This window comes from Phocoena phocoena, chromosome 19 (genome assembly GCF_963924675.1).
Source record: "Phocoena phocoena chromosome 19, mPhoPho1.1, whole genome shotgun sequence".
Lineage (NCBI taxonomy): Eukaryota > Metazoa > Chordata > Mammalia > Artiodactyla > Phocoenidae > Phocoena > Phocoena phocoena.
The window spans coordinates 12,875,589-12,900,428 of record NC_089237.1 but is presented as its reverse complement, the minus strand read 5'-3'; the positions used below and the strand labels follow the sequence as shown (position 1 = coordinate 12,900,428).

Sequence of the window (24,840 nt, the reverse complement as noted above, 5' to 3'; positions counted from 1 at the left end):
CCCTTCCCTCGGGACTCCACTCGCCACGCCGCTCCTCCTTGGACGGAGGTGTGACGTGCCAGACCTGCATGAAGTCGCCGTGGCCACTGGGCCCTGAATATGCACAGGCTGGGCACGAATATCAGAGCAGGAGCTCCGGGTGGTGGGGGGCCGTGGGGAGGGCCTTGCAGCTGGGTTGCAGCAGAGCCTGGCCAGGCACCGCCTTCCTGGCCTGCAGACCAGCCAAGGTCTGAGTACAAGGAGTGTCCGGAAGCTCAGCAAGGCTGTCTCTGCAGCGCCTCCGAGGATCTGCATACTACCTCTACTCCTAACAGAGCTGGGAACCCCGTCAGGCAAGACTGGGGCAGAAGAAGAAGGCCAGCAGTTCTTTGTGAGGAAGAGGATTTGGGACAGCCAAGAGCAGTAAGGGACCCTGTAACCCCCTTCCCAGGGACAAGTGGCTACTGGCAGACATGAACTCTTGGAGGGGCAGAGGGGAGAGGCAGGGGCGCACGGGAAGAAGATCAAAAAGGAACAGTGGGAACTGGCAGGGTGGAATGCTCCAGAAGGGGACACGAGTCCCAGGACGGAAACACACAACCACACGCACCAAAGGACCCAGAAGATAAGGCCAGGGGACTCCACCGAGCGCTCACGAGCTCGGGCTGATCCCAACACATGACTGCAGCCTGGCGGGAGGGGGACGGGCAGGCGCAGTCAGGACTGTAGGTGCTACCCCACCCGCCCTCTGGCGTGCCGACCAGCCCGCGTCCCTGGCCAAGCAGACGTGTTCTGTGGTCAACCCCTGCAACCCCAGAATGCTGACGGCACGTCTGTCATATCGACACCAACTGACCCCCACCCGCCCTCCCCTTCCCTGGGTGAGGGGCTCTCCTGGACCCTGGCCCACCATGGGGCCAGGACTGACCCAGCGCCTGATTAAGCACGGAGTCCTGGGTTCTCTAGTAGGTTTAGCTGAAAAGGCTTCAAGAAATCTAGATATTTACACGTTGGCATCTCTTGAGTTCCCTGCAAACATTTAAATATAATCTTAAAAACTGTTCTTTGCTCTACAGTTACATTTAAATATTGTATTGAAGAAGGAAAGATGGCCACATTTGACATCCCTAATTTATCATCCCCGTCTCACCCTCCCACCCCAGCCACCAGCAGCCCCGCGGCTACTAAATATATCAAACCCCACAGAAGCTGGGCCTCCCTGGTGGCACAGAGAGTCCGCCTGCCGATGCAGGGGACACGGGTTCCTGCCGCGGAACGGCTGGGCCCGTGAGCCATGGCCGCTGAGCCTGCACGTCCAGAGCCTGTGCTCCGCAACAGGAGAGGACACAACCGTGAGAAGCCCGTGTACCGCAAAAAAAAAAAAAAAAAAAAAAAAAAAAAACCACAGAAGCTGAGAATTAGAGCCTCGAGTGCACACACACAGGAGAAGCAGTGGGCTGGGCAAGTAGCCCCGGGGTTACCGCGTGCAGGCCAGGTACACCACCACGGTAGTTCTGGCCAGAAAACCACCCGCCACTTGTCACTGCAAAGGGGCCCATCAGGGAACTTCCCAGTGTTGAAAGCAACGAAGGAAATGCCCTTAGGACTTTTTGCCTTCCCTCAATGGTGGGAAAAAAGGATCACAACCCAACATCTGCAGCCTCCGTGGCTCAGACCTACCTGCTTGTCTCATGAGTTCTCCTCCCAGACCCCTGAAAAGTAATGAAAACATTCAAGGTTAAATCTCCTGTTATACAAAACAACATAAAATATCCTCACCAAGAAACAAATGTAACTTCAGGCTCCAAAAAGTATTATGATGTTAAATAGCTGCATTTGTTGTTGGAAGTATGAACTATTTTTTATGAAAATACGTGCTGTGACCGCCTTCTAGATGATGTTCAGTTTTTACTGGAGACTCTAATCACTGGTACTAATCATATCACACAATCACATATAACAAACCCCAAATACTGTTCAACTCTTACTTTGTAAAAACTAAAGGAACTTAAGGCACTAGAAAGATATCATCATCCAGCAGGACTGGGGAGAGGAAATGCTGCCTGTCTGGACCCTGATTGACCCCGGACGCTGACAACGGGAAACTGGTGGACGTGAATCCAAGAAACACTCCGGGGAGAAGGTAGGAAATTTATGAGACTGCCTCCTGGCCCAGGTAGAGGAACAGGATTCGAGTTTGCCCTCCTGCCTTAAATAAATAGAAAACTGGATGAAATAAACAAAGGTTCAGATGCCGAAAAACAGAGGTCTTGGGAGGAGGGAGGGAGCAGCCAAGTCCCAGAGCCCAAGAGGCCCAGCAGTGAAGCCCAGCGGAGCCGCCTGTCCTGCGGAGTCAAGAGGCTGAGCTGGAAGGTGGGGAGGCCGAGGCGGCTGAAATCTGAGGCGCTGGGGAGCAGCCCAGACAGCGCTGACCTCGAGCTGCACATGCGAGAGAAGAAACTACCTGAGCCTGAGAGGAGAGAGATGCTCCTAAGGAGAAGGCAGGGCGCTTGCAGGAACCCATACGGGCGGGAGGAAGCCCCCGCGAGCCGGAGCACAGGCCTGGTCACGCACGAGGCATCAGCAGAAGGGCCGCCTCGGCAGCCGGTCAGACTGTGCTGGCCCCGTCAGGCCTTCAGAACAGGGCTTGAAAGGATTCAACCAATCCCTCCAACCAAACACCACCAGAAAGCAGCAGCCGGTGCCCAGCGACAAAAATACCACAAAGCCTGGCACCCAACAGAACTACCAGGAAAGCACGACCCACAGCTCCAAGAAAACCAGTCCACACAACCAGACCCAGAAGCACCCAAGACGACGGAATGAACTCGCGGGGTCAGAACAGCTCTTAGTTTCTGCACGTGTCCAAGGAGAGGAGGAGAGAGACTGAGGCATAAGGAAGACATGAATGGAACCTCAAGAAATAAAAAACACAGATCTGAAAATAAAAACCGCACTGAGTGCAATCAATGAAGACAGGAACAGAGAGCAAATTAATAGAAACAAAGAGGTTTAAAAAGATATTGCTCAAAGACTAAGTGAATCATGTGAAAATGACAGAGGAGTTCATTTAAACAGGCTCCTGTGGGTCAAATATGGGCAGCTTGAGCAACAGAAAGAATAACAATGATGTTCCTGGATTACAACGTACTGGGGGGCGGGGAGGACCCGTGAGTCTATAGTGATACATTAGAAAGAGAGGGCAGGGTGGGAGTGGGGAGCGACGCTGCTCTTGCCAGACAAATCAGAAAGCGCATGAGGGGATCAGCCAGTCACCCTCTGGCAGGCCGCAGAGCGACGACTGATTCAGGCCAGGCAGGCAGGCACTGGACACCAGGGATCCACACATCTCGAAGCCACCGCCTCAGGTCAGCCGCCAGCTGCGAGGGGACACACGCCGCTCACGGGCACGTCTGACCTTGTGGAGGTCATCCCTGAACCCAGGGATCAACTCAGCGTCTCTACTAGGGGACAAGTGCACTGGCACAGCCCCTTCACAGGCAACACCAGGGTCCACGCCAGCCATACCAGCCACGCCAGCCATGCCATGGGTAAGCCAGGTCCAACCATCAGGGAACAACCCAGCAAACCCACAATGTGGAATGTTACACAACACAACCGGCCTGAACTCTTAAAAAGAGACTGTACCATGAAAAACAAAAATGGAGGGGACTGAATAACACCAAACACAGTACATGAACTTGAGCAGGTGCTAGTTCCAAGGGGAAAGGCTACGGAGAGCATTTGAAGATGACCTGAAGGAACCTGTGCTCACAAGTCACTGAGGTCACACCGACTCTCCTGGGTGTGGTGGGGACACTGGTTGTACATGGTTACACAGGACAAAGTCTCTGCTCTTCCCTGATGCTTTCTCAAGTTTTAAAGAGGAAGCAACATGCCCGCAACTTACTTTCCATAAAGAGAAATGATACACATATAAAGAGACACACACACACTAGCTGAGATAAAACAAACAGTCAAAATGTTATTAATAATGGGGGAAGGGTGAACAGGTATTCACTGCACTAATTTTATTTAGACCCATAATCCCTCAAGATAAAATGTTGGGCGTTACAGAAAATCAAGCCTTGCTATGCCCTTTCCCAGGAAGACTTCCGAGCACAGCCTGCCAAAGAGAACACAGTTCCCAACGTCGTTCAGATATCTGAGAAAGCAACTGGAGGCCCCAAAGAGACCAAGGGGCCCGGGCACCCCTGGGGCCACACGGCCACAGCTCCCAGGACACCGCGTGGCCTCCCAAGGGCTGACTGCTCACTCACAGAGGGGCAGGAGCACACCCTCCAGGGGACCAGAGCATGGGGCTGGTGCAAATCCCACATGCACCTCACATTTCCCTCCAAGATCAAGATCCATCTCCCTCGACTACGTGAGCTGCCATTTCCACTTACCCACAGTTCACATTTCTTTAAGATTAAGACTTTCACGCTTCTGTTCTGCAAATGAAGGCCTGTCACCACTCCTGCAGGAGGGCCTGACACTGCCAGGTGACATGCAGGGATTGGGAGGTGGCCATCACAAGCAACGAGGCTGCCATGAACTCAAGTGTCACAGGAAATTCAACGAGGGCTCCCCAGAGCACTCCAGGCCTGCTGACGGGAAGCACTTGCTGGGTTTGAGAGTTCAGGCATTCCCAGTGAGACAGGAGCACCAGGCGGCCTGGCCAGGAGTCCTCACCCTCCTGCCCCTCCCCAACAGGGACAGTGAGTGCTCAGAGCTCTCACCGCACACAGAGGTCCTCCCAGCACAATCCCACACGGCCAGCCAGCACTGACCACCCCAGGGTGTCACGGGGCAGCCCCATCAGCTTGTCAGAACCTACGGGATGCTCCAATCCTTTTGCTGGTGCAGAGGGATCTGCAGGGCACATGGGACGCACGACTCTAGCACTAGGCAGACCTAAGGGGTCCCTTCAAGGACAGAGGATTTATTTCCACAGCCAAGGCCGCTTCCTGGAGGTGAGGACCAAGGAAGGATGGGTCTGGAGCTTTGTCCCAGATGTCGGAGGTCACCTCCCAGCCCCTAGAAGGTTCTGCCTGACAGGATCCTCTGTTTACCTGGGCCGGGGGCCCTGCTGGAAGGTCTATGCTGGTGCCATCTATGGTGAGGCCTCAGGTCACAGGGAATCAGCTCAACCCAATGGAAACCCTGGATGCCAAGGCCTGGAGGCGGGGGGAGGTGGGGGTGGTGGAGACCCTCCCTGAGTGGCAATAGCTGTGCATGTGTCACGAGTGGCCACAGGGAGGATTCAGTGTGACTCCACAGGGAAGGGACCCAGGAAGCTGATGCCTGGCCTATCCTGGACTCTGTCCTGCGGGCTTTTTATGTTGCTGATTTTTATCTGTATCCTTTTGCTGCAATAAGCCATAACCACAAGCATAATGGCTCTGCTGAGTTCTGAGTCCTTCCACCAGCAAGCCACTGAGCCTGAAGGTGGTCTTGGGGACCCCCAAACTCACAATAAGAAAATAGTCCAAGGAAATAATGGTGCTAAGCTGGATCTACAAGGTCAGAAGGACTGGACACCTCGCATTCAAGCCCCAGCAAGAGCCTTCTGGCCTGGTCCTGTGGGGCCATGTGACCCCCCCCCCCCCCCCGCTTCTGTGGTCACTGCCAGGGCCTCTGGCCAAGACCTGTGTGGGAGTCACACTTCGTGAACAAACACTGCTGAGGCACCCAGGCCCGTCCCACCCAGAGGGCCTCTGTTGCACCAGAGGCCACATGCGTTATCTTCCTACACTGGCCTCACTGAATGGGGTTATTTTCTATTTATTTTTGAGATTTATCACTAGAAAAGAAAATAAGGCAAAGAGCAGATGTGCATTTGGAATTTGTAAGATGCTAACGGATTTCATCAGAAGCCTTCAGCTCCAAAGAAAGCCGCACACGCACACAACATGTGCACAACGGCCCTGGGGTGGTCGGTGGCCCTCCGCACACAGCTCACTGCCTGCCTCATCCCTGGTTAGTCCCGTGGAGTTCAAGCCATTTCACCAGAAACAAATGAACATGTTTTTATGTAAGGGGAAGTGAGTCGCTCCTTTCTTCTGTTAAAACAGATAAACCAGCAGCATCAGTGGAACAGCCAAGAGCAGCCCACGGGCCTCCCCATGGGAACCCCCTCCAGGCCTCCATCCAGGAAGCAGGAACCGGGAGGCAGAGCCATGCCCATTGGTTCAGGTCTACACCAGGCCTCACCCACCCAGGAGGAGACTCACTCAGCAGAGTTTATCACCTGCAGGATGCCCCTAAGGGAAGGACAGTTAAACAGGGAACAGACACCACCAAAAAGCCCTGAGACCTCGGCCCGTCTCCACACCAACCACGGAGGCCACAGAGACCACAGAGACCACGGAGGGTCCTGACACAGACGTGGCCCACATCCTGGAGGCGCTGCAGGATGCGGAGGAGCCGCTCGCGCCGATGCGCCCACTTGGTCGCAAGGAGGTCCGAGAGGTGGCCAGGTCTGACCATCAGTGAGCAAACTGACCACGGGCAGACTCATCCTGAAAAGGGATTCTGAAGTAAGGCAGGGGACGCAGGCTTAAAGAAGATCAAGTTTAAATTATAAGCACCGACTGAGACCAGATCCAAATCAGCAGAGGGTGACGCCAGCTAACTGTGAGGTCACCTGAGCAACCTCTGAGAGAAGCCCCCGTGTGGCCCCAGCCACCCTGGGCGGGGAAGTCACAGCAGGCCCTGGGCTGCCAGGAAAGCTGGAGGCAGGGAGAGCGGCCAAAATGAGAACACGTCAAACAAGAACAGGCTGACATCCACTGCCCTGCACCGTTACATTAAAACACAAGAAAAACGAGATGCAAGCCACAGTCTGGGAGAAAGTTCTGGCAAATCACCTGTCCACAAAGAGCTCGTGTCCAGAACATGACAAGAGTGCTGACAGCTTAGTAAGAAGACTACAGAGCATGAGTTTTTTTTATGAGCAAAAGATCTGAACAGTCACTTCACAGAAGAGGGAGGACAGCCAGTCCACACAGGAGGTGTCAAGGTCACCAGGCCCCAGGTATGCAAACTAAAGTGGTGATGAGCTACCCCACGCCCAAGGATCAGCCCCACCCCAGCACTGATGAGGACACCTTAGACACACTGCACCGCATGACCCAGCAACACGTCCACACTAAGACTCGTACGCCAATGTTCACACAAGCTTTATCCCGAAGAAGCCAAAAGCTGGAACAACCCAGATGCCCACCACCTGGCGAGCAGATAAACACACCAAGCACACACGCCACAGACCACCACACAGCACGACAGAAGAACACACCACTGTACGCCAACCACACGGTGAATCTCAGAAACAGCACGCTCGGTGACAAAGACCAGACCCCAAGGCTCCACAGGTTGGTTCTATCCGCACGACATTCAGAGGGCAGACCACAGCCTCCAGGGCAGAGAGGACCCACTGCAAAGGGCAGAAGGCAGATCCAGGCGGTGCCGCTGCTGCAGCCACCAGCCCCGTCAGACTCCACAGTCAAACGAGCAAGCTTCTCACCACGTCGTCAGTGAAGCTCAGAATCCAACCAGGCTTTCATGGCTCTTCACCCCCTCAAACAGGATAAGCACAGGCAACTTGGCCAGGACCACTCGGGAGACACCCATGACTAGGGGCCCAATATTTTCTTCACAAAACATAAAACTTCAGGTGTGTAAAGCTTACCTGTATAACTGACGATCATAAAGCTAAAAATAAAGAATTGAAAGTTACTTAGTTATTTAAATTACTAGGATTTAAAAAATAACACAGCAAGTATATAACAAGCATCAAAAGGATAACAAAGAAACACACAGGTGGGCGTTTCCCAGGAGGGGCTGATGGAGCCCCTCCACTCTCCAAGAGCACCTCACTAACAAGCCCCTCCCTCACTAAGACCCACCGTGCATTACCACATTTAATCCTCACAACAGCCCAGATCCCTCCTTCCCTCACCTGGAAGAGAAACCAGGGGTCAGAGAGGGGAGGAAGAGGGTTGCCAACCAGTGAGGGGGGCCTGGATACCCGGACCTGCCCCCCACCGACAGCCCCTCAGGCAGTAAACTAACCCTAACGGTCCTTCTCCTTGCAAGGAACTCAGAGAAGCCATTCACAGCATCACCACTAACTACCATCCCAGCCACCACTCACTGAATGTTCATGCTGTGCCAGCAACTCCACTCAACTCTCCGAATGCATTCTTTAATTCTCACAGAAACTCAAGCAAGTAGGTTCCACTATTACCCAGGCTCTACAGAAAAAGGAAGCCAAAGACGGGGGACGGTCCCCGCACTGAACCGCCTCCTGCGTTACACGGCGTCAGCCCGGCTTGACAGTGTCAGGTGAGCACCAGACTCCACTCTAAAGGTGAGAAATGCACCTAAACAGATGGTACGGTTTTGCCAAAATGGAAAAGAAAGTTAACGGCACCAAGAGGATGAGGAGGGAAAGACGTCAAAATGGTGAATTATTACATAAAGAGCTAAATCTTAAAGAAAACAGAACTCTACTCAGAACAACAAACAGTAAAGCCGTTTAACATCTCAAGAGTGACTTCCAGGTTATCCTATAACACTAAGACCTACAGTTCATAGTTCACCAATTTTGACTCACAGAAGCCTTTGAGAATCTCAAAAACCCAGAAAAATGCACACACCTCCTCCCCAGAGAAGTGCATACACAAACCCTGGGTGTGACTTCAGACTCGGGGTTCCCCACCATGGAGGCACAGCTGGGGGTGCAAGGCCTTCGTGCTTGTTCTGCGTGCCACTGCCCACCCGCCCTTGCATGAGGACGTGCCCCGAGCGAGGAGGGTGGCCAGGCTGCACAGCAGGACTAGATGAGAGGCGGGTGCTGTGCAATGTCCAGCGGAGGACACTTGGCCACACAGAAGAGCCCGAGCTCACCCCAAGGGTTTGCACCACAGCCCCAGGACTGACCCTCGGGGCTTCGCTTGGGGGCAGGCAGGCCCCAGGTACCAGGAGACCTAGAAGAGGGGCGCCCCAGAGGCTGCACACTGACCTGCTGGTGGATCTGCTTCAGGCCCTGCACGGCCTTCTCGTCTAGGAAGTCCGAGACGGGCCTGCGGGAGTTCAAACACAACGTGTGAGGTCCTAGGACAGCGACAGGGAGACACGCATGCAGGCCTGGTGGCCCGCCAGCTCCCAGCCCACAAGCACCTGCAGGGGCATCCCTGAAGGTACATCCACTCAAGGGGGCAGACGGAAGACCTTCTCAGTCAGCGGTTAGCAGACAATAGAGACAGGGCTGTGATGAGGCGCCTGCTTGAGAGCGGGGACCGACCCCATGTTCGGGAAGAATCTGCGGCCCCGGGGCGGGGAGCAGCCCAGCTCCCAGGCACCCCGTGACTTGCTTTGGAAAAGAGTACAGCGGCTGAGGCTGCGGTCAGGGCCCTGCAGCCAGTGGCCTCACTGCCGCCCTGGACAGGCCTGCTCGGCACCCAGAAACCTGGATTTCGGGAGGGCTCTCCCCATTCCCTAACTGCCCAGACTGTTAGCACAAACCATGTGGATTATGCTGAAACCTGATTTCTTCTGGGAGTCTGGGATTTGGGTTCATGGCAGGTAGAGAACCCACACGACCAGCCCCCAAAAAACCCCCGGGGGCCGGTCTCTCTAGCCTTCCCTGGGGGGAAACGTGTTGTCACACGCACTGCCAGGGGATTAGGTGAGTCCTGCACAGCTGCACCAGGAGAGGATTCCATAAACGCCAGGTCCTCGGCCAAGCCCACAGGTGCCATTTCACCCCCTCGCAGATGTCATTCAAACGGACTGTGGGGAGAAAAGCAGGGTCAACTCGGACCTGCTATCACTGTGTCCCCAGGAAATCACCTCGAAGGACAGGAAGCCACTTAAATACAGTTTTCCCCAAGCTGGAGTCCGAGAACCACAGCACAGACATCACAGTGTGCTCTGAGCTTTTGCCTCTGAGGAAAAGTCAGTTGGAAAATCAAGTAGGAAGACGAAGCAGCTGCTTCACAAAACATTCTCAGCACTCGGGCCTTCTCAGCAGCGCCACGCTGCGCGTCTATTGTTAGTTACACTAACTGAGCCAGCAGAAGAGGCTCCTGGTAGACACTCCTAAATTTATATTCTCTGGTATTTTAAATTATTGAAAGTGATAAATGAACAAAGAATACTGAATATACGAGCTGCTCAACACAAACTCTGAAAACGTGTCTTTGCTTTTACAATCTGTTTACCTCAGAAAGAGCGAGGTGACAGGAGAAGCTCAGAGAGGTGGGGTCCCCCAGAGAGGACAGGGGACCACTGACAGACGTCGTCAGGAGCACAGGGCCCCTGGAGACCATGCCGCCGGCACAAAGGAAGGGGCGCGTGGACAGGGCCCCAGCTGTGACCCAGCTCCTACCTGCCCTGTTGCACGGCCAGTGTGTACAGGCTATGGGTGACCTCTGCGCAGGCGAGCACAGCCCCGTGCCGAGTGTGTAGGTCTGGACTCTGTGTCATCGACAGCAGACGCGGGAAAACTGCAAAGGACACATGGGAGATGCACACAGGGTGACAGACGCGAGGGTTCAGGATCCAGGGGAGAAACAAACCCACTCAGTTATCTCTGTCAGGATCATTATTTCACAACCAAGGCTAAACTAAAGTCTCTGACATGCCAGACTTTGTCAGCAGACACTAGGGCAGCGAGCAGGAACGTGAATGAGGATGACACTTGCCCCCAAACAGCACATGCTCTTCGGGGCTCCGGACACAGGGTGGTGACCCAGGGTGAGAACAGACAGCAGGGAAGGAAAACAGACTGTTTTCCAGGTCTTTCCTGCTGTTCAGGGGCTGCCAGGGCTCTGCCTAGGGGGCAGGGAGGACAGAGGCCGGGCTGCAGGACCCTACAGCAAACACACGGTGTCTCAGCCTAGAGCTCGCCCTCTCCTCAGAGCAGAGGAAGCCTCCAAGCCTGTGCTCTGGGGACAGAAAGCAAAGTCAGACAGTCCTTGAAGCCTGGCAGGGAGCACAGACAAGGAGCCGCACCCACAGCGGCTCTGCCCCACCAGCCCCACCAGCCCCACCATCCAGGGGGAACCACAATCACAGCCAGGCAGAGGCCACAGCGTCCTTGCCAGGAGAGGGCCCACACAGGCGCTCAGACGTGGCAGCTGGTAGCGGTCAGTGTTTAAGAATCAGGGAAATCCCTTATCCTGGGGCGGTCAGCACTCTTGAACTGGGAAGAAAGTGTCCCCTTCATTCAGGCAGCAGGATTATCATAAAAGGAAAATAAACACCAGGTGAGATTCCTGACATTAAGCTTAATTAACAGACCACGAAGCTGAAAGGGCCCTTAGGAGGTAACATGCCCCAAACCTTCATTTAAAATCCCAGAGTGTGTGATTAAAACCAGTAACTCCAAATGAAGAACCATGATCCAACCAACAGTTACTTCTCTAATAAATGTCAGTGGGAATAAGTATAATGTGGAGAAATTTGTGTATTGTTCCCTAAATTAAAATCAGATGCCTACTTATTCCAAGTAGAAAAAACGTGATGGAACATACACAGGTCCTTTCCTTAATGATAAGGGCGTGTCATCAGTTCACACTGGCTGTTCTGTTCTTGAGTAAAGTGCGCTCAGGCCTGGCCCAGGAAGTCAGCAAATCCACTGTAGCCCCAGGGAAGCAGCTCACTGTTTAATATGTTACATTATGAGTTCCTTCACTTGTTGTTTTAAGGCTACTTCTGAAACACACAGTGTACAGCAGATCCATCGATTCCTGCTGGGATGGCGCAGGAATCCTGTGGCTCCTGGGGATACACACACCTCAGTGGTCACAGCACCTGCGCTCCCAGAGGCCATGGTACCTGGTTTGTATTCTGTCCCTGATGAAGCACAGACAAGTTCTTCGAAGCCTTCTCAGCAAGAGAGAAACCCCCAGGCCTTGGAATCAGTGAGGGGGCCTCCGGGGCTTCCTGCTGTGTGTTCGTGCATGTGTCCGTGGTGCACACGCATGTGCTAGTGTGAGGAGGAGCGCCTACCATGACGGGTGCTGTGCTCGGGTGCTCGCTGAGCCAGGTTCCGCAGTGCCTTGGCCGACAGCTCCCTGATGGCCCTGGGGGGCGGGGCAGAGAACACTGTTAGTCCTTCATTTCAAGGATTCTGGCTTTATTCAATTATAGAGAGGACAGTGCACCGGAGTTGTCAAATGGCCACTTAGTCAAACACTATGAAAACAAACACAAACTAACAAGCAAGTAAGAAACTCTGCTCATAACAAATGAGGGAGAGAGACTTCACCAAGAGGAGGCACTACATGCAAGTCCCCGTCAGGACACAGCTGCCATCTGCACGGCGCTGGATGGCACAGTATGTCTCCAACCTCCTGCACCCCAAGGGACACAGAGGACGCAAGTACTGGAGAGCCTGTGAAACCACCACTGGGAAGATCGAGAGCTAAATGAGGGACGCTCGTGAGGCTCAAGCTAATAAACAGGAGGCATACATCACATCAGTGCAAACATTTCCAGTCAACGCACATTTGTTACATTCTCAACACACAGAACAGAAGGACGACCCCAGGATGGGTTAATGGAGCCGAGTTCCCTCCTGAACCTGCCAGGGGCCAGACAGGTCTGATCAAACCTTGAGGGCGACTTGTGAAGCTGACACCCTCCCCCACGCGCCCCCAGCCCCGTCCCGGCACTAAAAGCCAGGAGGGCACTGCTAAGAGCTCCAGACAGAACAGGAAGTAGTCATTTCCTTAAAATAATAATTAGGAGGACTAGAGAACAAGACAGAACATGATAACAATATTAAAGAAGAAACATGCAAAAGGGGGCATCTGTAGTTTGATCATTATACGTGCCAAGTACACAAACACCAGAGAGAAGCACTTGGAGGATGAAAGTGGACGCTGGAGCAGGAGATCCTTCCCCTCCTGTGTATGCCCGGGCCTCTCGATGCCCCCAGACCAGCTTAGGGGTCTGCTTCCAACAGAAAACAGCCAGCTCTTCAAGGCAGGGAGGTCTCATGTGCTAAGAGCCCATTCAGGAAGCCATTTCTGAAGGCTGAGTGATCAGGTCTCAGAGCAGATAGAGCCCCACAGTTGCCAAGGAGGTAGCTATTCTAACAGGCTTAGTTACACTTATCCTCTAATTAGTGCACTTTGAGGATAAGCTTTCTGTATTTAAAAATATTATATTTACCATCTAAATGACAGACCTCAAACTATAAAACTCTTAGAAGAAAACACAGGGGAAAAGCTTCATGACCTTAGATTTGGCAATGTTTTCTTGGATGTAACACCAGAAGCACAGGCAAAAGTAAAACTATATACACTGATAACAGGTAAACTGGACTACGTTAAAATTTAAACTTCTGCACATCGAAGGATACAAGCAACAGAGTGCAAAGGCAACCTACAGAATGGGAGGAAATATCTGCAAATCATGTATCTGATAAGGGACTAACATCCAGAATATATAAAGAACTCTTACAACCCAACAACAACAACGAAAACCAAGTAACTGCATTTTAAAATGGGCAAAGGACTTGAACTATTTCTCCAAATATGATATACAAATAGCCAACAAGCATATGAAAAGATGCTCAACGTCACTAATCATTAGGGAAATGCAAATCAAAACCACAATGAAATACCATCTCACACCCGACACCCATTAAGATCGACACTATTTAAAAAGAAAAAGAAAAAAAGAAAATAACAAGTACTGGTGAGGATTTGCAGAAATTGGAATCCTTGTGCATTGCTGATGGGAATGTTAAATGGTACAGCCATTATGAAAAACAGTATGGCTTTTGAGATTAAAAATAGAATTACTATTTAAGCTTACAATCCCACTTCTGGGTATATACCCAAAAAACTGAAAGCAGGGTCTCGAAGAGATATTTATACACCCATATTCACAGCAGCATTACTCACAACAGCTAAAATGTGGAAGCAACCCAAGTATCCATGGACAGATGAATGGATAAAGAAGATGTGGCGTGTATATACAATCGAATATTGTTCAGCCTTAAAAAGGAAGGAAATTCTGACACATGCTACAACACAGATGAACCTTGGAGGACAGTATGTTGAGTGGAATCAGCCAGTCACAGAAGGACAAATCCTGTAGGATTCCATATGAGATTCCTAGAGGAGTTACATTCAGAGACAGACAGGAGAATGGGGGCTGCCAAGGGGAGGGAGAGTCGATGATTAACCGGGACAGAGTTTCAGTTTTGCAAGATGAAAAAGTTGGTTGTACAGAAAGGGGAATGTACTTAGCTGAACTCTACACTAAAAATGATTAAGATAAATATTACATGTATTTTACCACAGTCAAAAAATTTTTAATTATGTTTATTTTGATACATTATTTGGGGTGAGTATGTCTAAGTATCAGAAAAATTTTTTTAATTCTATTGAATTATAGTTGATTTACAATGTGTTAATTTCTGTGCAACAGAGTGACTCAGTTATACATATATATTCTTTTCCACATTCTTTCCCATTATGGTTTATCACAGGGTATTAAATATAGTTCCCTGTGCTATACTGTAGGAGCTAGCTGTTTATCAGAAAATGTTTAAAAAGAAACCCAAAACAATGGATAATACTTCTTAAAAGCGTATACTATTAAAAGTATAATAGAATACCTATACTAGTGAAGGTATAAATACACCACTAAAGAATGTCTGTCAAGAATTCTCTAAGGCTCCCCATTTTCTACAAGCCATGTATTCACAGGAAATTGAAGAGACCCTATTTATGAACTTTTAGCTGATATCTCCTCATGGATGTAATCCAGGCCAAAAACAGAGAAAGGCAGAAATATCTCCATCTCTGAAGAATCATAAGAAAATTAGGTCATAATCATGCTCTGTGAATCCCAACATTTGAGAAAATGTGAGCAGGTGTTATCATAAGGACCTTCAAATCTGACTGCAATTTCCCCTCCATTCTGTGATTCATACATCCTGGAAACTTCAGGTTTTTAGAGCTTATACTAAACAGAGTATTTCCACAAAGAATATTTTAAATAAAATTAACAACAAAAAAAGAAAAAAATAGAAACCAAATATCAAAATGACAGGTATAAATTGATAACCACTTCAGATGTGAAAGGACTGAAGCCCTCAAACAAAAGGCAGACGCTGTCAGGCTGGATGTAAAGGCGGGACCATCTGCCATCCCCCCGACACACAGACAAGGGTGCAGGACAATAGTGGCTGTGAGAGGCCTCTTTTTGTAAGGCCCCAGCTTTGAATGGTTTTCACATTTTTAAAGGGTTTAAAAAGAAAAAAACAGGGGACTTCCCTGGTGGTCCAGTGGTAAAGAATTCGCCTTGCAATGCAGGGGACGTGGGTTCGATCCCTGGTGAAGGAACTAAGATCCCACATGCCAGCGGGGCAACTAAGCCCATGCGCCACAACTACTGAGCTTGCGCACCTCAACTAGAGAGCTCGCATGCCGCAGACTACAGAGCACTCGCCCTGGAACCCGCCACAGCTACAGAGGCCATGTGCCCTGGAGCCCGTGCGTCACAATTAGAGAAGAGAAAACCTGCACACCACAACTAGAGAGAGAGCCCGCGCCCCCCAACGAAAGATCCCACATGCCTCAGCAAAGATCCTGCGTGCCACAACTAAGACCCGACACAGAGAAAAATAAATTAAATAAATAATAAATCTTAGAAAAGAAAAAAACAATAAAATACATGGGGCAGTGACCTAAAATGTTTACTCTCTGGCCCTTTAAAGAAAAAGCTTGCCAACCCTTCAGCCATGATAATATCAAATTACACTTTAAGACAAGAAACCTAACGTGAAACAAAAAGGGACATTTCATAACAATAAAGGGTCAATACATCTGGAAGATACAAAAGTTAGAAATGTAATTGCACCTAACCAGAGAGTCCCACCCAAAATATGTGAAGGAAACCTGACAGAAATGAAAGAAGAAATAAACATTTCAGCAACAGCTGGAGATTTCAATAGCTCAAAAGTTTAGTCTAACACCATGGATGACACAGTTGCAATTTTGGTTTTAAATGTCCTATTGACTGCAACTAACACCCACTGTAAGCTGGGGTTCCGGACACAGAACCTGAAGAAGCTACTTGGCGTTTGTGTCCCTCAGACCACGGCCTGAGCACCGGCAGCCACACCGAGCCTCCCAAGAGAAAATAAGCTGTCTTCCCTGAGGTGCTGACAGAAGCACTGATACCCGCTCTGGGTTATACACTGGCCCTCCCCTTTGAAGGGACACGTGTAACTGCTGGAAATGCTAAGACACCTTGAAGCTGCTTCGTAATCACAAAAAAGCTACAGGCCTGCCTGGCTCCAGGAAGGATGGAGAAGACGGCTAAGCGGCCACATGGATCGGACTCGAGCTGGGATGCCCTGGCCGCAGAGCAGATGAGGCAGATCCCACAGCCTAAGGTCCTCGCCCTCAGGAGGCTACCCGCCCTCCATGACACGGCAAAGTTGCCACACCCAGCAGACTTCACTGAGGTCTCCAGAAGTAAAACTGGAGATAGACCATTAACCAACACATCAGGCATGAAGACTGGAACTTACGTTACTTCTCAGGAGTTACTTTAAAGTATGAAATCTACCTAGATGGGAGGGGAGTTTGAGGAGAATGCATACGTGTCTATGTATGGCTGAGTCGCTCTGCTGTGCGCCTGAACTACCACATTGTTAATCAGCTATGCTCCAGTATAAAACAGAAAGTTTAAAGGGTAAATGTATGTGTGTAAACTGAGAAAAAAGAAATCTACAACGAGACAATATACTCAAGGCTTACGAGCTCAATTTAATCTCTCCTTTGGGAAAAAATAAGAATTCTTATTTGACAGATAAGCTAATTAGGCAAACACAAAAATACAAAACTTACCCATCCCAATGGTTTATCTTCATGGTAACCAGGTGGTCTATCATTGGTTGTGTGTATTCAGGAAAGCCGGCAATAAACGTGCTGGAAAAAAACAATATTCAGATGAGACGATGAGAACGTGGAGGAACAGGAACTCACACACGACTTACGAGAACGTAAAACGGTACGACCGATTTCAAAACCAGTTCGGCAGTTTCTGGTAAATAGACAGAAATCCCCTTATAAGTATGTATCCAAAAGAAATGAAGATACATACATCCACAAAAAGACTTCTAAACAAATGTTTAAGCAGCTTCATTCATCGGAGCCCAAAACAACCTAAATGTCTATAACAGACGGACTAACAGATAAGCTGCGGAACAGCCACAGACTCAAGACAGCTCAGCAACAAAGAGGAACAAGCTACCGACACACACAACAAGCATGACTCTCAGAAACCACTGCGCTGAGAGAAAGGAGCCAGGCGCAGGGGTCCATCCTTTCTGACTCCACTCGTGACATTCTACAAAAGGCATCAGCGAGCTACGGGCGGCTCCCGGAGCCGAGGTGCTGAGCCCTCCATATCTCGGTGACGGCGCTGGTCACCCAGGTGTGCGTGCTGCCGGCACTCGCTGAACTGTGCGCTTCAAACGAGGGCCGCTGATGGAGCATAACTATGCCTTAAGAGTAAGAGTTCCATCCCCTGAAAATACCACAGGAGAATTTTAAAAAATCTCCAAGTAGGACAGGCCTTTCTAACTAAGACTCAAAACCCAGAAGCCAAAAAAGAAGAGACCAGTACATTCAAACACTCAACCAAAAGAGAAAAATGCTATCAGGAAAAACACACCATAAACAAAATCAAAAATATCTGCAACTGCTATCACAAACAAGAGCCTTCTGTATAATGGAGTTCTTCCAAATCAATAAGAAAATGCCATCACCTAGTAGAAGAATCATTAAAGTTTACAGAAAAGAAAGAAGATGCAGCTCAAACATTCAGCCTCATTCACTGGGAAATGGAAAGGAAACTTTTGTCCATCTGTGAAACTGCCAAAGCCAGAGGGGTTGACAGCTGCTGCTGCGAGGCTCTAGAAGCGTACAGAGACACTGCTGGGGACAGCGTCTTGGCACAGCCTCTAGAGACAGCAAGTGGCACTGCCCAGGAAATTGAAAATGTAATGCCCTTTGGTCTAGCAATCCCACTTCTGTTAATTCACTCAGATATAAGCACACAGGTGAGAAGTGATATATACAAGAATATTCACTTCACATCGTTTATAACAGCAAAAGACTGGACAGAAGCCAATGGCCAGGAAGGGAGATCTACAGGTCACACTCCATGTCCAGATATGGAAGGCTCTCCAAGACGCAGGACGTCACAGGCAGCGTACGGCGTGTGCGTTCTGCTGTATTGTAACAGGACACACAGAGCTGCCTCCTTACTGCTAAGAGCTCATCCTTATTACCGCAGGCAGACCTCGTTTTACTGCGCTTCACAGATGCTGCATATTTTACAAAGTGATGATTTGTGGCAACACTGCATCGAGCGTGTCGGCACCATTTTCCAGCAGCATTTGCTCGCTTTGTGTCTGCGTCACATTCTGGTAATTTCTGCCACACTTCAAACTTTTTCGATACTATTATTGTATGTGCTATGGTGATATGTGAACAGTGATCTCTCACGTTACTACTGTGACTCGCTGAAGGCTCAGATGATGGTTGGCACTGCTGAGCAATGAAGCATTTTTAAATTAAGGCATGTACATTGTTTTTTAGACATAATGCTATCGCACACCTAACAGACGACAGTACAGCGTTAAGATGACTCTCATACGCTCTGGGAAACCAAAAAATTCGTGCAACTCACTTGAACGTGATACTCGCTTTATTACGGTGGTCTGGCCCCGAACCCACAATATCCCCAAGGTGTGCCTGTACTTGACCGAGCCTCTGAAGATGAGCACTTCAGGGGTTCCAACCTTGTGCACCGTGTGCCACCGCTCAGCATGGGCGGAAGGAAGTCGACACACCCACAGGCATGATATGAACCGAATCTCTCTAGAAGACACAAGGAACTGGGGCCAACAGGGAGCCCCAGGGTAGAACCAGGTGCCTGGAAGGAGAGGTGAGATACACTGGTTTTCCCTAAATACCCCCCGCACCTTCTGAATTTTATACCACGAACATGGATCACTTATTCCAAAATATGCACTTTTACACTTCATGCCTCTAAGACACCCAATTGCTTACAAATATTGTCTGAGCCTGCCACACCATCCACATAACCCCACCGTGGACCTGACCACCACCCACGTGTTACACGGAGGCTGAGAGACAGAGCGGATGGCACAGAAGGCCAAGAAGGGAGAATCAGATTTTACCCAGATCCTGTGAGGGCACACTGCATGTGCACAGCACGAACAGGGGCGCTGGGTGGGCATGCGTGTGCTACAAGGTGTGAGGTCTGGGAGAGCCGAGTCGGGGAAAATCTTTGCTCTGGGCGTGACAGGAAGAAAAGCAGAGGCTTCACCAGCAGCGAGGTGGATTGAGAGCCCCCCTAAAGATGATGAAACCGCTTGAGAGAGAGTCAAAAGAAGAAAACAGAAAAGTGAGGACAGCAGAGAAGCTGCTGAAGCTGTCAGAAATGGAGGCCCCACGTAACCTACAGGCCCCTGGCCCACCCAACAGATAGACCCACCCCAGGCCAGCATCCTGAGCCTCCAAAGCTTCCGGAGACGCAGGCAGAGCGAACAGTGGCCTCAAAGAAAAAACACTAAACAGAGGTCGGCCACCTGAGTTCTAGTCCAAGCTTTGGCACCAACTAGCGGCTGACCTTGGAGAAGATGCACGGCTGGCACTGCCAGCCCAGGCAGCGCTCAGCACTTACTGAGCACTCAGTCTGCACAGCGGCCAGGTGCAAACCAAGAGGGGCGTCCACCACAGGGCGGAGGACTGGGGGAGGTGAGCCAAGGAGGATGCATGGCCTGCTGGGGGCCGGGAGGCAGGGTGGTGGTGTGACAAAGAGAAAGCGCTCCGTTCTGCACTCAGACAAGTGACGGGGGTGGGGTCGCGGAGGCTCTGCAAGTGTACAGGACAGTGAGAGCTGGGCTACGGTGACAGCTGACCGGACAAGCAGAGTGAACGTTTGAGGGCTGTTAGGGATGCAAGAGTGACAGAACTAGGTCACCAACCGGACGTGGGGAATGAGAGAAGGAGAAGCAAAACTGAGTTGATGATGTGGATAGCATGCTGTTCACCGAGTTAGGAAATAAGAGAGAAAGTTCACTCTGAGGTTTCCTTAGTTTGAAGAACTCATGGGACAGGAACGTGCAAAATGACTGGAAAGCAAACTACTAGAAAGCAAAATGTGACAAAATGCTTCTCTAGAAGGATGCAGTGTTGTGGTGCCAGCAATCTGTTAAGGAAATTTACAACTGCAAGAAGACAAACCAATAAAAATTGCTCACGACTGCTCGTTAAGTCACGGCAGAAAACAGCTGGGCAAATAGAAGAACCACCCATATGCACACATCCAAAGCCAAGGGGCCCGGACGACCACCAGCTGGTGAGAGGGAGACAAGCTGCAGTCCACGCGGTGGACCGCTACTGAGCAGCATGGATGAACGATGACATACAGTGACAGGAGCCCGCATGCCACGGGACTGTACTACAAGTTCTAGAAAAGGTCAACTCCAGTGACAGAAGGCAGCTCAGAGGCTGTCAGGGCCAGGGCATGAGGGAACTTTCTGGAGCGACAGAAACATTCCCTGTGTTGACTGCAGCAGTGGTTACACATCTGCCAAAACCCACATTTTAAATTAGTGAATTTTACTGTATGTAAATCATATGTAATGAAATAGGAGAACAAAAATAAAGCTAATTTTTAACAACGGGTTTTGTCTTAGGAATACACAGGACACTGAAAGAACAAGCCACGGACCAGGAGAAAACATCTGCAGATCATGGACCTGAGAAAGGATTTGTATCCAGAGCATAGGAAGAATTCTCAAAAGTCTCAGTAAGGAGAAAACAACCGACCCAATAGATAAACAGGCAAAAGATTTGTCCAATAAGCCCGTGAAAAGATGCTCAACGTCATTAGTTGTTAGGAAAACACAAATTAATGAGCTCCTCCTGCACATCCATCAGAATGGCTATGATTAAAAACACTGACCACACCAAGGGCTAGCAAGGACAGGGTAAAATGATGCAGCCACTCTGGAAAGCCACCTGGCAGTTCCTTAAAACAATCAGGATCCAGCCACTTCACTCCCAGGTGTTTAACCAGGTGTTTAACCAGATAAAGGAAAGCACCTGCCCAGAGACAGACGTGCACACGAAGGTGATCGAAGCCCTAACCTGGAAACCCCTAGACGTCCCTCACAGGGGAAAACGTGGTTCATCACACGAGGGAACTAGGAACGCGTGGGCACTCACGCAGGGAGGACACATCCGAGAGAGCAGGCAGAGCGCAGGCGGCCAGAACAGCACCCAGAGCCCACACCACAGGACTCCATTCACCCAACGACCCAGAATGACGGGAACAGACTGGTGCCTGGAGAAGCGGTGCCCAGAAATCCTGTGGAGACGGGTCTCTATCTGCACTGTGGTGACAAAGCTCTGTGCCCGTCAACACTGATCAGAACCTACACATTAAATACGTGCAATTTCCCATGTGTCACCAGCACCGTAACAAAGCTCTGAGGCAAAAGTAGAGGTAAGACGATGCTGGTCCCCCCCACCTGATGGTCTTCATCCACATGTTTCAATTCCCATCCGTGTGTCACACACTCCCGTCTCCAGGAGAATCATCCGCACATCGGCCCATGCGTCCACTCAGATGTGCTGTGAGCCCCACGTGTTCAGTGAATCTGAGCTCCGGACCTTCCCCAAAACCCACAGGCGTTTTCTCCCTCATGGTGCACCCCAACACCTCCACTCTCCTGACCACACCCACTCTCGCCAGAGGACCCAACCCTGTGCCCTAGCTGTCCCCTGACCATGTCTCACACCTTGTGAGGGGCCCTGACCACCCTCTGATCATCCCCTACCTTGTAAGGGGGCCCTGTCTCCTTGCTTCCAGTTACCAAAACGTAGTCACAGTGGTATATTCAAAATGCAGATCTGACCATCAAACCTGGTTCCCTGACCTCAGGACAACCCAAGGCCCCACTCTGGATCAGAAGCCCCACCACCCCAGGCTGACTCTGGACCCTTCCCTGCAGGGCTGTCCCCTACCCCACACCAGGCTCCCTGGGCACAGTTCCCTCTGCCACGTGCCCCCCTCCCCTCTGCCCTGCCATCCAGGCTGACAGCAGGACCCCGGGTGTCGGCCCTGCCTTGGGGCAAGGGAAGAGCTCCCCCAAGCGCCCTGTGGTGATGGGGTACAGCCACAGACCCTGTTCCCCATGACTGCTGGACCCCTCCTCACAGACTGCCTCTCATCCACAGAAGTGTGCAGAACCTTCTGTGGAAGACAGACCCTGAGCCAGCCCATCTATGAAACGCACACCAGCTCAGAGACCTCAGCCACAAGAAAAGCATGCCAAGGCCAAAAACTATGAGTTCTTTTACCCATGAAACTCAGGCAAAGGTAAGAGATTCCCCATGTAAAATATATGTTCAAATATTAACAATCAAAGGAAACAGAATTAAAATAGGAAAGAACTGATAAGGCACAGAAGACCATTAAATGTTGAGGAAAGGTCAAAAGGATGCTAAAAATACAGTGTGTTTGGTCAAAGATTGTTTCTGGGAAGGAGGCCAAATGCCACATTAAAAAAAAACAAACAAAAAAATCTGTCCATGCTGGTTATGGAGAAATGTAGTTTCTGCATGGTCTGCACAGCAGGGGTATTAGGGAATCTACCCATAAGGCTCATACTAGTTAACAATTTTAAAAAGCACTGGCGTGTTTCCTCTCCCAATTTAAGGCAAATAAGTCACTTCATAAAATCATGCCCATCTTGTATTAGTGTTGCAATGAGTTAACTAAGACATGTGGACTCACTGCCCCACTACTTACTTACTTAAATTAAGTTTTGATGTGATTTCTGCAAACCACAGTTAGGGATGTTAAATATTTATTCCTTGACCTGATTTCTCAAATACCTCTTTCTTACTCATCTCATAAACAGGCTAGAGATAACTCCAACTTGGGAAACACTACTTTATTGAAACAGAAAAAGAAGGACAGTCACTACCAATCTAAGAATTCATTCTGAGAAACTCCCCAGTGGAGCAGCGGCCGTATAGAAAGCAATGCCCAGTTTTGGCTTGTGGCTATTCTCTGTAAAAGACCAAGCTCTCAACGAAACAGGCTGGTTTAAGAGAAAAATAATCACCACAGCACTGTTCTTGAAACTCTTTAATACCTCTTTAAGAAATGAGCACCCTTCTCAGGACCAGACGCTGCACTCCCCTTCTCCAGGCCACCCCTGACCTGCTACTGTCCCTTTGGATTCATTTGCATTTTGCAAAGTTTTATGTAAACAGAATCATACACTATGCACTCTGTCCAATCAATCTGAAACAAAAGTTTTCAATTCCTTTTTTAACTTTCCACACATAAATTTACCCTTAGTGAACCTTCCAGGCTGAAGAAACCAAATGGTGGAAACCGATCTGTGACTCAAAGAAATCATTATATTTTATGATGAATATTAAAACTTACCTTATAACCAGGAAACAGTTAGATCTGTTACCAACAGTAAAGTAGTCAGCTGTGGTCAAAATATCAATCCCATGAGGGAAAGTGCCCTAATGAAAAAATAAAGTGGGAAAAAAAAAGAGACAAAAATTATTTTATTGAGTAAAGGCATTTTCAAAGTTTGATAATCAAATCCACATATGTTACTTTTATGAACAAAGAAGCATGATATAAACTGAAAGCTAAAACTACACACCACTTAACCGAACTCAACCAAGGACTTCCAAGTCAGGTAACTTTACTAACTGCCTCTCCAAGGCTGGACACTGTGCTAAAATTATTTGAACCACTTAAAAATTTTTTTCCTAACAATTCAAGCATTTCAACTTTAAAATGTTGTAAGAGCCCTTTCTTTAAACCACACACCATAAAAAGACATCAGGTTTCGGCAGAATTAAAGCTTCCGATTTCATTCAACCCATGCCCCGGCGGCCAGAAGGACCCCAGCGTCCCCTCAGAAGGGCCGGCGCCTGCCTGGGCTATGAATCCTGGACAAGAGTCCACCCCCCATGGCTGGCAGGAGAATGAACAAGACGACGACTGGGAGGCCCCATGTGGGGGCCTGACAGCCAACACCCAGGACCAGACTCTGAAACAGGGGGTTGGGGAGTTGGGGACAGCCCCCCTTAACACACCCAGGGACACACTCCCAGCCTAGGTCCAGGCCCCACCCCGAAGTCTGCAAGTTATTATTGATACCACTCTCTGGTAACAATACTTGAAAATCTGAAAACAAGACAAATAGGCGTTTTTTTTTTTTGGCTGCGTTGGGTCTTCGTTGCTGCGTGTGGGCTTTCTCTAGCTGCGGCGAGCAGGGGCTACTCTTCATCGCGGTGCATGGGTTTCTCATTGCGGTGGCTTCTCTTGTTGCGGAGCATGGTCCCTAGAGTGTGTAGGCTCAAAAGTTGTGGCGCGTGGGCTACAGGGCACATGGGCTTCAGTAGTTGTGGCTTGCGGGCTGTAGAGCACAGGCTCAGTAGTTGTGGCGCACGGATTTAGCTGCTCCACGGCATGTGGGATCTTCCCAGACCAGGACTCGAACCCTTGTTCCCTGCATTGGCAGGCGGATTCTTAACCTCTGCACCACCAGGGAAGTCCCCAAATAGTTTTCTAAAAGGACATAAATGACAAACTTTCGACCAAGGAGTGAATGCCTTGCTGTCACCAACCATAGGAGGGTGTGGTGAGGCCTGGGTCCCCAGAGCCCTTCCCCACTCTGAGCAAGCCGTAGACTACGGACCCACTGACTGCTAACCTCCCACACCGTCTCGAGGGAGCCCCGCA

The 24,840-nt window shown here is 50.0% G+C and overlaps 1 protein-coding gene across 1 annotated transcript in view; it reads right to left on the bottom strand.

Annotated features, from left to right (window-relative positions):
- The window catches only part of TBCD (tubulin folding cofactor D), a 176,825-nt gene that overhangs the window by 34,434 nt on the left and 117,551 nt on the right, over positions 1-24,840 (bottom strand). The window contains exons 17-23 of the mRNA XM_065897953.1: positions 23,521-23,606; positions 16,866-16,946; positions 12,001-12,074; positions 10,376-10,493; positions 9,008-9,068; positions 7,673-7,695; positions 1,660-1,691 (exon numbers count right to left, since the gene is read on the bottom strand). Of these exons, the coding sequence (XP_065754025.1) occupies positions 1,660-1,691; positions 7,673-7,695; positions 9,008-9,068; positions 10,376-10,493; positions 12,001-12,074; positions 16,866-16,946; positions 23,521-23,606 (475 nt within the window). The remainder of the gene's footprint in view (positions 1-1,659; positions 1,692-7,672; positions 7,696-9,007; positions 9,069-10,375; positions 10,494-12,000; positions 12,075-16,865; positions 16,947-23,520; positions 23,607-24,840) is intronic.